This window comes from Copadichromis virginalis, linkage group LG20, assembly GCF_057382275.1.
Source record: "Copadichromis virginalis isolate Kocher_CV1m ecotype Utaka linkage group LG20, C_Virginalis_male_GT1.1, whole genome shotgun sequence".
In the NCBI taxonomy this organism is placed as follows: domain Eukaryota; kingdom Metazoa; phylum Chordata; class Actinopteri; order Cichliformes; family Cichlidae; genus Copadichromis; species Copadichromis virginalis.
This window is the reverse complement of record NC_140637.1, coordinates 5,990,715-6,002,826: the sequence shown is the minus strand read 5'-3', so window position 1 is coordinate 6,002,826 and position 12,112 is coordinate 5,990,715. Positions and strand designations below refer to the sequence as shown.

The 12,112-nt window shown below is 42.1% G+C and overlaps 3 protein-coding genes across 4 annotated transcripts; 1 reads left to right on the top strand and 2 right to left on the bottom strand.

Annotated features, from left to right (window-relative positions):
- Positions 1 to 1,173: 1,173 nt before the first annotated feature.
- Positions 1,174 to 2,836, bottom strand: ppp1r3da (protein phosphatase 1, regulatory subunit 3Da). The gene is made up of 2 exons (XM_085443487.1): positions 2,775 to 2,836; positions 1,174 to 2,535 (listed from the first exon to the last, which is right to left on the bottom strand). The coding sequence occupies exon 2, from the start codon at positions 2,505 to 2,507 to the stop codon at positions 1,614 to 1,616; it is 894 nt and encodes a 297-aa protein (XP_085299613.1). The 5' UTR covers positions 2,508 to 2,535; positions 2,775 to 2,836; the 3' UTR covers positions 1,174 to 1,613.
- An 812-nt stretch (positions 2,837 to 3,648) lies between these two features.
- On the top strand, positions 3,649 to 7,106 carry fam217ba (family with sequence similarity 217 member Ba). The gene is made up of 4 exons (XM_085443484.1): positions 3,649 to 3,765; positions 3,877 to 3,976; positions 4,123 to 4,187; positions 4,278 to 7,106. The coding sequence occupies exons 1-4, from the start codon at positions 3,659 to 3,661 to the stop codon at positions 5,710 to 5,712; spliced, it is 1,707 nt and encodes a 568-aa protein (XP_085299610.1). The 5' UTR covers positions 3,649 to 3,658; the 3' UTR covers positions 5,713 to 7,106.
- On the bottom strand, positions 6,653 to 11,209 carry ttll9 (tubulin tyrosine ligase-like family, member 9). 2 transcript variants are annotated; one of them, XM_085443485.1, is made up of 14 exons: positions 11,044 to 11,209; positions 10,588 to 10,619; positions 10,425 to 10,520; positions 10,159 to 10,270; positions 9,877 to 10,062; positions 9,668 to 9,736; positions 9,495 to 9,585; positions 9,297 to 9,337; positions 9,124 to 9,211; positions 8,804 to 8,862; positions 8,487 to 8,683; positions 7,972 to 8,085; positions 7,642 to 7,766; positions 6,653 to 7,550 (listed from the first exon to the last, which is right to left on the bottom strand). In XM_085443485.1, the coding sequence occupies exons 1-14, from the start codon at positions 11,056 to 11,058 to the stop codon at positions 7,480 to 7,482; spliced, it is 1,296 nt and encodes a 431-aa protein (XP_085299611.1). In that variant the 5' UTR covers positions 11,059 to 11,209; the 3' UTR covers positions 6,653 to 7,479. The 2 variants fall into 2 exon arrangements, with proteins under 2 accessions (XP_085299611.1, XP_085299612.1); XM_085443486.1 differs by lacking the exons at positions 6,653 to 7,550; positions 7,972 to 8,085 and adding an exon at positions 7,852 to 7,935 and having other exon boundaries at positions 7,699 to 7,766.
- Between the last annotated feature and the right edge of the window lie 903 nt (positions 11,210 to 12,112).

The window sequence follows — 12,112 nt, the reverse complement described above, 5'->3', positions numbered from 1 at the left end:
ATAGTGTATTTAAACACCTTTAAAAAAGAAAAAAAAACTTACAAAGCTAAAAACATGGTTGTTTTTCTGACAAGACAACAACACTACTAACTGAAAACGCTACGTCTAGATGAACAGAATCAATTTTTGGGGAACCCTACTAACATCTTCCTATAGAACCCATTGTTCTGCAATAAACTACGCAGCAGCAATTAAACTTAGCCCCATTTTCAACATTACAGCATCCATCCATTCGCTTCCGCTTATCCTTTTCAGGGTCGCGGGGGGGCGCTGGAGCCTATCCCAGCTGTCATAGGGCGAAAGGCGGGGTACACCCTGGACAGGTCGCCAGTCTGTCGCAGGGCCAACACATAGGGACAGACAACCATTCACACCTAGTGACAATTTAGATTAATCAATTAACCTATCCCCACAAGCTGCATGTCTTTGGATGGTGGAAGGAAGCCGGAGTACCCGGAGAGAACCCACGCAAACACGGGGAGAACATGCAAACTCCACACAGAAAGACCCCGGCCTGATGGTGGAATTGAACTCAGGACCTTCTTGCTGTGCGGCAACAGTGCTAACCACCGTGCCACCGTGCTGCCAACATTACAGCAGTGAAATGCAATACACACAGGTATCAGGGCAACAGCAATTCAACAACAACAACACATATAAAAGGAAAACACAATCAGGAAGCATGTTTCCCGCGATAATACTTGCATATTCACACCTAAGTAAGATTTAGAATACAGGATTTTAGCTGGTAGTGGGTATTTTCACAGTGTGGTAGGCCTACTGCTACTTAGAATCTGCCACTTTTGCAAATATAAAACATTACATTTCCCTTGAGAGTAAAGTCATTTATTCTCTTATAGCTGAAATATTTACAAAATATGTTTGTTCGAGTATTCTGTAATTAGGAATATACATAACAGCTTTTTTTTAGAAAGGCAACTTCAAGCCCATTTGAGATGCAGGACTCCTGCATTTCAAGAGTATGGCTTAGCACATGAGAAACATGTACACTGTATCTATGGCATGTTTTGACAACATTTGACTTCCAAATACAGATCCTAAAAACTCAGCAAACTGGTCCAGAAGACCAACATCCAGCTGGTAGAAAGCCTGGACTGTGAAGTCCATTAATTTCATTTTAACCCAAAAATTTTGTATGGGATGTTCCCACACTGAAGTGCAACGTTTATTAGGAAAATATAACAATTCAGTGCAATTTTTACAAACAAAAATACAAGTGGCAGTAAAGCTGGCACCAGGTGTAAGTGCACTTGTGTGTGTGTGTGTTTTATTCAAACTGCTATTATGCCAGCACTACTAAGAGCATCAACAGTTTCCTGTGTGTGGTTATGCCTCCATCAGTGCATTTTATCTTATTGCCATTAACATTACACATAAAATACCCCCCAAAAAGACAAATCCCAAAGGATTTTATGGCAAGCTATAGCACGCTCAAAAACGTATTTTTTATGCAGATTGGTTAAAAATTGCAAAAATGACCCCAAACGGCCTTGACAGATGTGTTTACCGAGTGTTTTTTGTATAGATATTGCTACATGTAATCATTAAGTGTTCTAATGCTCAAACTCTTCTCCCTTTTGTGTGCATACTAACTAAGTGAAGTGCACCATGCTATCCTCGCATTCTTTGGGCACAGAGAGCTTGTAGTTCTTGCAAATTAATTTATAATTCTTTCCATCGTTGTTGTCCCAGTACTCAGCACCACAGACTTTGTACTGAATGGCAAACTCTAACACTGCTTCTGGTTGCAGGAATGGAGGTACAGGCAGATGAAAACGAAATGTATCGCAGCTGATTTGGCCCATTCTGCCCTCACAGTTCTTAGTGATGCTGGACACCCAAGAGGCCTTAGCTTCTGCACAACTCTTCCATCCTGTAAAAGAATAACGAGCCGTCACATCTTTCTCAAAGTCCAAATTGAGGACTTGGGTGATTCCGATGACCCCCAACTCAAAACACAAGACTCTTTCAAGACAAACTTTCTGCTCATGGAGACGATGCAGGAATCCTGGATGGTCTCCAGGTTGCTGGGCAAATGCTGGCTTCAGGTATGGCAAAGAAATCTCCATATGCCTTCCATCTGCCATCTCTGCACTCATCAACAGTCTAAAGGTAACATGATGGGGCACAAGTGGATCCTCTCCCGATTTAAAAATCTTGACGTCTTCCAGGTCCAGTCCCAAAGAGTCAACAAACCGTACGCCAACACTTCTGCACTGCTTCTTCTTGTCAGTGGCAGAAGGCAGCGAGTGCGACCGCTGACGGATGATGGGTTTAGGCGTAGGTTCACAGGAGAGACTGCGGTGAAACTGTTGTTTTGGGAACGAAACTCTGGGGCTCGGGGGACGGATTGGAACTGGCTTCTTCTGCACATTAGGCTTGTCAGCCCGGAGCATTTCAGTCAGGTTAATAGTAACACATGACCTCCTCTGTTCAGACTGTGCTGGAGGAATCCTCTCAAGTCCAATAAACCACCCTTTATCCATGTGTGGTGAGAGCAGGGGTTCAGTTCACCTGTAAAGTTGGGAAGTAAAAGCATAAGCTTCAGCGTCAGCTTACTAAATGCAACAAGCCATGAAGCAACTTTCAACAGAGCAACTTTGACGTTTAAACAGTAGAGAGTGGGCGTGTACTCGGGGAGTACGTGCCCGCATGCATGCATACGGTCTTTTTCTGCCTCTCTAAATGACTGCAGTATTCCTGAAACTGCCTTTAACATCACTTGCTGCAATCAGACGTTGACATCACCTCACCATGTGAAGATGCGAAGAGTCAGTCACGTATAAGCTGTAGGAAGCAGCCCAATCTCGATCCTCCATGTAGAGTAGTATTATCAGTGCTGCGTGTAGTGCCTGTTATTGGTTGCAACCGCGTAGCCTGATTTGTAACTGCTAACTGCCTTCATCGCTCTCCAACATCCCATACATGCATTCAACGTGAGGTATATACAGATCAGCTGACGTGCTCGCAGTTAACAGGAAACTACACACGGACCAGAATGACGTCGCATGGGTGATTGAGTACTTTAAATGAAGCGGGTGCGAGTTCACGCTGTTTAACTCCTTCTCTGGGACACGGTCCTCATCGGATCCCATCTTGTGCACTCCATTTGCTTATCGACTGCAAGCAAGACTCTGCAAAAAAGGGGCTTCAGCAAACGCTTTAAAATGAAGCCAGCGCGCTTTTAACTGCAACTCCCATGATGCACCGCTGACGCTCGCTTCGACACGAACAGGCGAGCCAGTCAGCAGCAGGTAAACAAACCTATCTGACTGGGACGGCGAGCCAAACAAAGCGTTTGCGCCGTGTCACCGTCTCGCATTTGTAATGGTGATGAGGACGACATCGGGGAAGGAGACGCGCCAGCTGTCAGCAAGCGATTCAAATAAAAGCTGATCTGCGATCGAGCAGCGGGGCCATACGACGGAGATTAGGAGGACGCGTTTCAACCTGCGGATACAGGGGACGCTTGACATCTACGCACGATGCACTGCAGCATTTTTGAGAAAATGGGTGTTTTTAGCCTAATTATCAGACTGGAATATGTGATCCGAGATGTCGGTTGGGTTCTTTAGCTACCGTGTGATCTAACTGCGTCGGACTCTAAAACAACAATCATCCCCCACTGTGCTGCAACATGGGGCCCATCATGCAGGAGCGCACAGCATCCACGACACTGAAACGCGTCGTTTCCAAAGAGAAGATTCGGGTGAAAAATACCGAAAATAGCGGGACAGTAACCAGGTAGGCCTCGTTTACGCTGACGGGTATTGCACGTTTTTTTTCTTTTTTTTCGTTTTATTTGTATCCTTGACGCGAAGGCGATCCTAACAAACCCGTGTTGTGTTTTTGCAGTTCAAAGAAGGGTAACAAGACGAAGAAATCTGTGGGCCAAATGAAAAATGGTCTCCCAGGACCAGGTCAAGATAAGGACACGGTGACAACAGTGCACAGAGTATGTAAATGATAGCCTGATAAATTAAAGGGATGTAAATGTATACAACGTCATTATTATTTTTATTATTTGATAGCAAGATAGTGTTGCCTCATGAGTTCCTACCTGTGTACAAAAAGCAGAAGTAATGAGAGATTGTTTTACAGGGTGCACAATCAAAAGGTGCCAGAGTTAAGCCTTGCACTACACGCAATACAAGCAAAGTGTCCAGGTAAGAGTGGAGTTGGGGGTGTGCATGCTTTGCGATTACTTTGTAAATCCCTAAATCCCCAACAGCTTTTCCCCGTCTGTCTCCTTACAGCCCCGAAGAAGAAGGGGATTTGAGACCTCAGCTCCGCAAGCAATCTTATGCACACAGGAAGGAGGAAAAGCGAGAAAATCAACGTGTGTCCCAATGCACCAGCGAGCTCCAGCAAAACCGTGGGGGGATGGGAAAAAATCGGCGAGCCCTCTCGCTGCCTCTCTCTCCGATATCAGGAGTACGGCAAGTGCCGGCTCAGCCCCTGATGCACTCCCCAGCTCCCACCCCCGAGGCACTCCAGCAGCACTACAACCACAAAGATGATGACACAGACAGTGCAAGTGATCTGTCGGACTCTGAGAGGCTTCCAGTTCTGCCCTCCCCATGCACTCCCTGTACCCCTCCCCATCTCAACCTCCGGGCAGAGATCATCAACTCTAGTGACTTTCCCCCAGACTTTCCGGGACCCCATGGGGCAGTGGGTGATGAAGATGAGAATGAGAAACCCAGCTACAGTTACCCAGACTTTCTTCCTCCTCCCTTTAACAGTTGGAGTCTGAGACAGCTGGCAGTGTTTCTGCATACAGAGGGTCGTGGTGCCCCCCGGCCTAAGCCAGTAGGGTCCTTAGAGAAGTACCTGGAGAAGCTCCTCCAGCTGGAGTGGCTCCAGATTCAAACGGTGCAAGCAGAGAGCAGCCGTCTGCCTGGGAGCCGCCCAAGGCCACAGGGCTTCTCCTCTGCTACTACAGCTCATCAACCTAGGCCTCACACAGCTCCACCATCCCGACTCAACTCCCCAAAAGGGCTGCGGCACACCCAGCGAGCATTCCCATTTGCACCTGTCAACAACCCCCCATCACCTGCCTCAACCCAGCACCAAGTCTCCCGCCTTCCAGTCTGTCCTCACTGTCACATTCGCTACCCATTGTGCAATGGAAGCTGCTCTGCTTATGTCTACCAGCGCCACTCACGACTCAGCCCACTGCTTGAGCGCAGAGCCAGACCCAGTGCACCGACAAAAAGGAGCAGCAGTGAGACCCGAGCTCCCTCCACAGAAGGTAGGAGCCCAGGAGGGCAAGGTGGAAGTGTGGGAGGGGCTCACACCCCAGTTAGCCCCTCAGCTGGAAAGAGTCACCACAGGCAAATGCAGGCTGCAGGCAATGCCCGTAAGCTACCCCAGGAATCTGGCACTAACCCAAACAGCAGAGGTCAGGCGAGGAAAAGCCGTGTCAGAGCTAACTCTGAGACAGATGTTAAAAAGGAGGCTGGTGGCATGAAAGCAACCGGTGCAGAGAAACGTGCTTTTGCTGCAAGTAAGAGAGAGACCATGACATCCAAGAAAGAGGAGAGGGACTGGCAGAAGACAGAGGCAGTAGGCCAGGCCTCTAAAACAGCCATGAAAAGAGCTGCTAAAGACCTGTCCTCTCTCCCCAAAGCCCCAGTCAGTAGTAAGCAGTGCGGCAAAATGAAAAATGTGCACTTTGTCGCAAAGTAACCCCTGTAGACTTGCAATATAGTGCTTTCCTTAGAGGTTACTCGGTACAGGAGCTTGAATCTATGCTTGCTTTCTGTGTAAACTGTGTAATACTAACATGTTCTAACTGTTGTACAGCTAAATCAGTAAGTGGTGTACAGCCTTTAAAGGTCGAAACCATCAGCAATCGTGCAGCTAGAATACAGAAAATAAACAGCAAAGATAACTCGACATTTAAATAGAGCAGAACTATATATGCTGCATTTAATTCCGAATGTACAGTTATAGTTATATGGCTCACTATGAGCCTGAACACTGCTATTATTCAAAAAAGTAAAGCTTTTGTGTACAATAAATAAATAAGTAAAACTATTGCACTGCACAGTCATTGCTCAGTAATCCTCTAATGTTAAAATAAGCATTTACTGTCCCGCTGGCCAGTTTTCAGCATAAGTAATTCACAGTGAAGATAAACAGAGGTCACTATGTTTCAACCATCAAATACGACCATAGCTGTTTCAGTGCAATTTTTGAATGTTGGAATGTATTTGTTTTCAATGTTCTTATTTTTTTTTCCTCAATGTTGCTTTTTATTGTTCCTTTGGTGCCTCCATGTTTTAAGACACATTTTAAGTTAAAGCAAGTTTAGGTGAAAAGGAGGCAAAGTAAGTGGTGGGGTACTGCAGTAATGTGGTCTGTTCCAGATATATTTGTGATATGGTTTTAAATTTTTGGTTACAAGGGCTTTTCATGTTTGAACAGCTTGAATTGTAGTTATGATAATATACTGTATTTTGCATAGAGCTGAGCTCTTTCTATCATTGAAGACGGTGTAATGTTTGCTACGAATGTAAATGCATATTTTTCCAAATTTTATATGCCATAGTTATATTTATCAGAAGTGCTGTGGTTGACTTGTACTTTCTTCTTCTTCTTCTTCTTCTTCTTTTTTCCCCCCATCATCATTGCTGTTTACACTGTCACGCACAAAAACAAAAACGCAAAGAAAAAGAGCTGAATGTAACTTTGTGTCATTCCCAGGATTCAATGGAAGTTCAGAGGATCATAGCTACTAAGCTGTAATGTTCTACATATCACCTCCATATCCCATACTTGATGTCTGTAGGACACTGTGTTTACATGAGTATTTTATCTGTTTCTTGTGATTACTATGTGCACTTGATTCATGAAAACACGACACCACTGTAAATGTGCTACTTATTCTGACTGCACCTCTTAACTTAAATATCTATGTAAACTATCAAAGCCATAGATAAGGGGCCTGGAGTGGCAGTGTTGTTCTAAATGTGTACATTACATCGACATGCACGCAGAAAGATTGTGGTATGTACAGTATTTTCTCAATGTTGAATGCGAGTATTTGTAAGGCATAGAAATAAATGTTTTGCACACAAGCGGCACTGGTCTGTTGGTCATTCTTTGAAGCACCTGAAGAAATGGTGCCAGATTCACAAGTGTTTTTGTCATTGACATTGTGCATGCAAACATGCAAACACACGCTGCCATTCAAGCACATTGATTACAGTATTGGATTCAAAAGAAAAACCCTCTGTACTGGTGTATTTCTTGTTGAATGTAATGTAGGGTTGTTACATGGTTTGTAGTAGATTTTAAGCATCAGATCTGCACAGATAACTGTATAAAGCATTAGAGATGTATTTCCCCATAGCTGGCCGCTTAATTAGACCCCTCAATGCCACCCTGATTATTCAATCTTTAACACTAAGTACTGGAGTAGCAGCATTGTAGTAGAAAATCTCAATCTGATTATGCCTTCCTTTGGCATGGAAATGGTTTTAGAAGCTGGCGAAGCTGTTTCTCTCTGTCGTTTACACACCCTGCAACAAAGAAGAGGTTCTTAGAATGGGAATTACTGTTGCCTCGAAAAGAAAAGGAAAAAAAAAACCAGGAGCAGCACATTTAGGCTACCTAGGTGTGTGTTGGCTGTGAAACCTGAGCTGCCAAATGTTTGTAGGTTGGCATCCTCTCTGTAGACAGGACCATCATTCCACATGAGATCATAGCCACCCACTCTTTTCTCCTTCCCAGTGAGCCTAAGGAGAAAACAGTCCATTAGAACACAGTATGCAAAAAAAGGAAATGGAAGTAAGCTTTTCAAAAGTGCTTCTTCACACTCACATTCTTAACTTTTAAATGTGCTATAATCCAGGCTCAGACCATATAAAATGACTGGAGGGAGGGGAAGTCCTCGAACTCTGCTCCCTAATGACAAAACGGAAAAACATATGAGGTCTTTACCTTCCCTCCATATCCACAACATTCAAAGTGTCTTCCAGCAGTCTGCATTTCATCTCGTAATCCTCCTGACAGCTGGGCGTGTGTGATGGAGAGGCATTCACCTCAATTAACCACCTGTGGAAAGATGAAGGGTTGATTATGTTCAGCAAACATTTACTTTCATGCCACTGTGGGCCAATCCACGAGTACAGCAGACAGTTCATTAAGGATGGCTAGTATTTGCAGTGGACAGAGGTGCTTTAATTAATCCGTGCGCTGTAATTTAGCACAGCCCAGCTCTCAGCTTATCAGATATGCTGAGCATTTCGTTTGTGGTTATTCATGCATTTCTAGTGAATTCTCCTACCTTAGGTATTTATTTCAGTTTTATTTTATAAATATGTAATACAAGTTATTTCAGGCCATTGAGAAACCCAAAAATTCTTAAGCATAGACATGCATGGTTTAGTAGTGTATGTTTAGAAATACACGTAAATATGATAGTGCACTGTGTTGGCATGTGTTTATAGACTTACGGTTTGAGGTTCTGATCCAGTAGTATGTCATAACCATAGAGCTCAAAGCAGTGTTTGTCATTAATAATGACCTTTTGTACACTCTGCAGACTGCGGACAAAGATGTTGTCCATCTCTTTAAACAGGGTTTCTACCATCTCTCTGCCGTGTTTTGCAGTCAGGTATCTTCGAAGCTGTTGCATCTGCCACTTGCATCCCTGCTTATCATTGGATGAAACAATGCAGCAATAAAGAGATAAAAGCTGTTTAAAACAGACATGTTTCAGAACATAAAAGTAACATGAGCTCTTTTTCTTTGAGGTTCCTGAATTACACACCTTCTCGTGATCATAGTCAGGTGCTGTTTTTTGAACAGACACATTGGTGAGATGCATATCTGAAAATAGGTGCTAAGGAGAAAACTTTACTGATGGGATTCAACATGGACAAAAGCAAAAAAAAAAAAAAAATTAGGATGTGACAGTCTCGGAAATGTGGCCAAACTGAGCTATTTAAAATTTATTTTTACATGACAATTCATTAGACAGAGCCTAAATTTATTATGCTGATAACCCAGGGCTAAATGTATATTAGTAAATGTATCAGCATTCAATTTAATGCAAAAAAAACCCAACAACAATAGTAGAAAAAGGGATACACTTGTCATCAATACTGCTGAGGGAAAAGCGAATGCCTGAGAAGCGCGCAAAGCCGTCTCGATACAGCCAGGCTTTCAGGGGTACATACTGAAAGAGAGACAAACTGATTTTAACATGCAGCAGATTTTTCATTTTATATAAAACTATGCAAGCTACAGGGATCAGTACATACTGATGTGACCAGCACATAGACCCTCATATCAAACTTTCTGCCTGTTGGGGAAAAAAGCATAAAAGGTAATGAAGCAAGGATATTTTCTCATCGACAACAGTCAACATTGCTAAACAAAGTATTGTCAATTTTCATTGTATGTTAAATGAAACTGTAAATTAATTATATTAAATTGTATTATTTTAGCATGCTCATTACCATTGATTAAATAAGGGTTCTCTATATAGCGCTGTGCCACATAGCTTTTCACTTGAACTCCGTCCTTCTGTTCCTCTGAGCGGGAACCATCCTGTGTGAGTATTATCAATCAGACTCTCAAAATGTCTCCTTTTAGCAGTTTAACTTACAACCAGTTCTTTACATAACCCCACCTTCTTCCACTCTATGATGTCTTTCAGTTTTCGAAACAGAAAAATGCCTTTGCCTTGAGATTTTCCAACCTAGACAAAAGAGATATATTTTCATGGTATCGGAGCAGCATGGTTATAACTTATTTTTACTTTCTGAGGTCATAAAAACTTTTTTTTGTTGTTTTTGCACCTGGTTACTTGTTTTTTTCTTTGCTTGTTTTTTAACTAACCGGTTTCATGATCCAGGTGTTGCCAGGGCTTCGATTGAATTCCTCTACAAAGAGATGATACTCACTGGGCATTGCAAAAGTGCAAGGGAAAAAATCACAGTTGGATGCTTCTATGCGACCAACCTCCCTTTCAAGCTGTTTCTGGTATCTCTTGAGGTTTTTCACCATAAGATTTTTGCGAGTCAGCTGTAGTGCAAAACATAGAAACAAAGGAAATGACTTGTTTACCACTAAAATGTCCATTTAACAGTTACATGAAACCACAGGCTGATGATAACTCACCTCATAATGGTTGCGAAAGTGGTTTATCCTTACGTGCTCCTCCATGTATGTATGATCAAAATTCTCCCTCAGCCATCCCACATCACACCAGTTGAAGTCCCACTCACCATCACTGTGAGGAGGAGAAAAGAAAGCTGCAGGATCAAAGACACCGCTGCCATCCATCCCTGGTGTAGCATTCTCTGGGGAATGTTCCTGATTTCCTTCTATATATGCAATCCTGCACATAATTCCACAGAGTCTTTCTAAAATATCAATCTACTCACTCTTTAACTTCAATCCAGTTTGGTCTTTGGTGCAAGACATCCTGTATGGTGTTACAAGGCAGGCCACATTTGTAGCGCACACAGCTTCTTCCTTCCCTGAGGAAACATTGCATCACAGTACATGTATTTTTAAATGTACAATCAAATTACGAACAACACTTACCGCTCTTCATATGAGCCTTTGTATCCATATGCCTGTAAAGGTAAAGGAAGCAAAAAGAACTCAGTGGCTGTGAGGAGCGAAAAAAGTTAGCTTTACAAACACTTGACAACTTCCAGCTTAATTGGTAATTGAGTGTGAAGTTGTAAGATGTTGAAAAATGTTGTCAATAAGCAATTTTTCAGAATTGGCAAATTGCTGCTTAACCCCAACTTCCTCCTAATTTGTGGCTCTCATGTGTTACTATTTTATTTCAGTTTTAACACCACAAAGTTGGGATAACCCAAGGTCAACGAGTGTGTTTTTCAGACAACTGAATACTACGCTGAACAGCACTCTTCTGCTTTGATTATTAAATTATTAGTATGTGTATCCCGTAAGTAAGTTATAACTCTAGCAGCTAGGCAATGCCACATCCACATCTTTGTTATGGGAACAATGTCGCTTCTTTCTTTTTACCTTATACTTTGACATGGATGCCCTGACCGCGAAAAACAGAGGGAATTGTCGAAATTACTATCATTACAAAAGTATTTTTAAAAACACGTGAAAGTAACGCATACTGGCTACAATAGCAAAAGTTAGCTACTGTTCAACAGTGTTTAACAACTGCTACCATGGCAACCTTGCCCCGTACTGTCGGAAGAATGTCCTAGTGTACTTCCCGTAGAAGACGGAGACTTATTTTTCAAGCAGAAGCGCGAGACATGTAACGAGACATAAAACGCTCACAAACGTTATAATAATGTGAGGTTTTCATCCAGCTCATTTAAATCACAATCATGCACCAGCATCTATGGCAGGGTCTCATGAGCTGCTTGTTAACCCGATAATATGGAGAACATATTAAAAATAACAGGCATACAAAAGCTTCTAAAGAATGATGGAAACAGTAATCATTATTATCTTTATTATTAGGAATCTGTTCTATCAATTCACCACTTAGTGGCGCCAAAACTCCAATGAGTGGGCCAAATGGTGCATTTGTAGCATATGCTAATCAATAATAGTATTTTGTTTAACAGCATTTAATATTTATTTTTCCCTGCTAAATTAAATGAATTAATGTGTAATTGCATTATTTACATATTTGTATTATCTATCTGTCAACAAATACATAAATGGAAGCTAATACTGCTATATTATTATTATTATTATTATTATTATTATTATTATTAGTATTATTAGTGTATATATAATCCTGCCATTAATAAAAACCAGAGACAGGAATTGCACTTAGTGAACTGTCATCACTATGGATTGATCTTTAATCCCTTGCTTCTTAAATTGACAGAACACAATGCTCTGTCAATGGTTAATTGAGCTCAGTTCAGTTCGATTTAATTTATATAACGCTAACCAACAATAACAGTCACCTCATCGTGCATATACACTGCAAAGTAAAGACCTACAATATTAGAGAGCAAAACACCAAGCAGAGGATTCATGGATTGTATCTATTATGCATATTTTTCTTTGTGATCGAAGCCTGCTCATTTAAGTGGTCATTACTTTCCTCGAATTTTTT

Excerpts from the sequence above, each read along its gene's own strand:
- ppp1r3da (XM_085443487.1), bottom strand. The coding sequence starts at position 2,507 with ATGGATAAAGGGTGGTTTATTGGACTTGAGAGGATTCCTCCAGCACAG.
- fam217ba (XM_085443484.1), top strand. The coding sequence starts at position 3,659 with ATGGGGCCCATCATGCAGGAGCGCACAGCATCCACGACACTGAAACGC. Across the intron at positions 3,766-3,876 it reads AATAGCGGGACAGTAACCAG|TTCAAAGAAGGGTAACAAGA; the intron begins GTAGGCCTCGTT and ends GTGTTTTTGCAG. Across the intron at positions 3,977-4,122 it reads CGGTGACAACAGTGCACAGA|GGTGCACAATCAAAAGGTGC; the intron begins GTATGTAAATGA and ends ATTGTTTTACAG.
- ttll9 (XM_085443485.1), bottom strand. Across the intron at positions 9,338-9,494 it reads GAACCCTTATTTAATCAATG|GCAGAAAGTTTGATATGAGG; the intron begins GTAATGAGCATG and ends TTTCCCCAACAG. Across the intron at positions 7,551-7,641 it reads CACAGCCAACACACACCTAG|GGTGTGTAAACGACAGAGAG; the intron begins GTAGCCTAAATG and ends TCTTTGTTGCAG.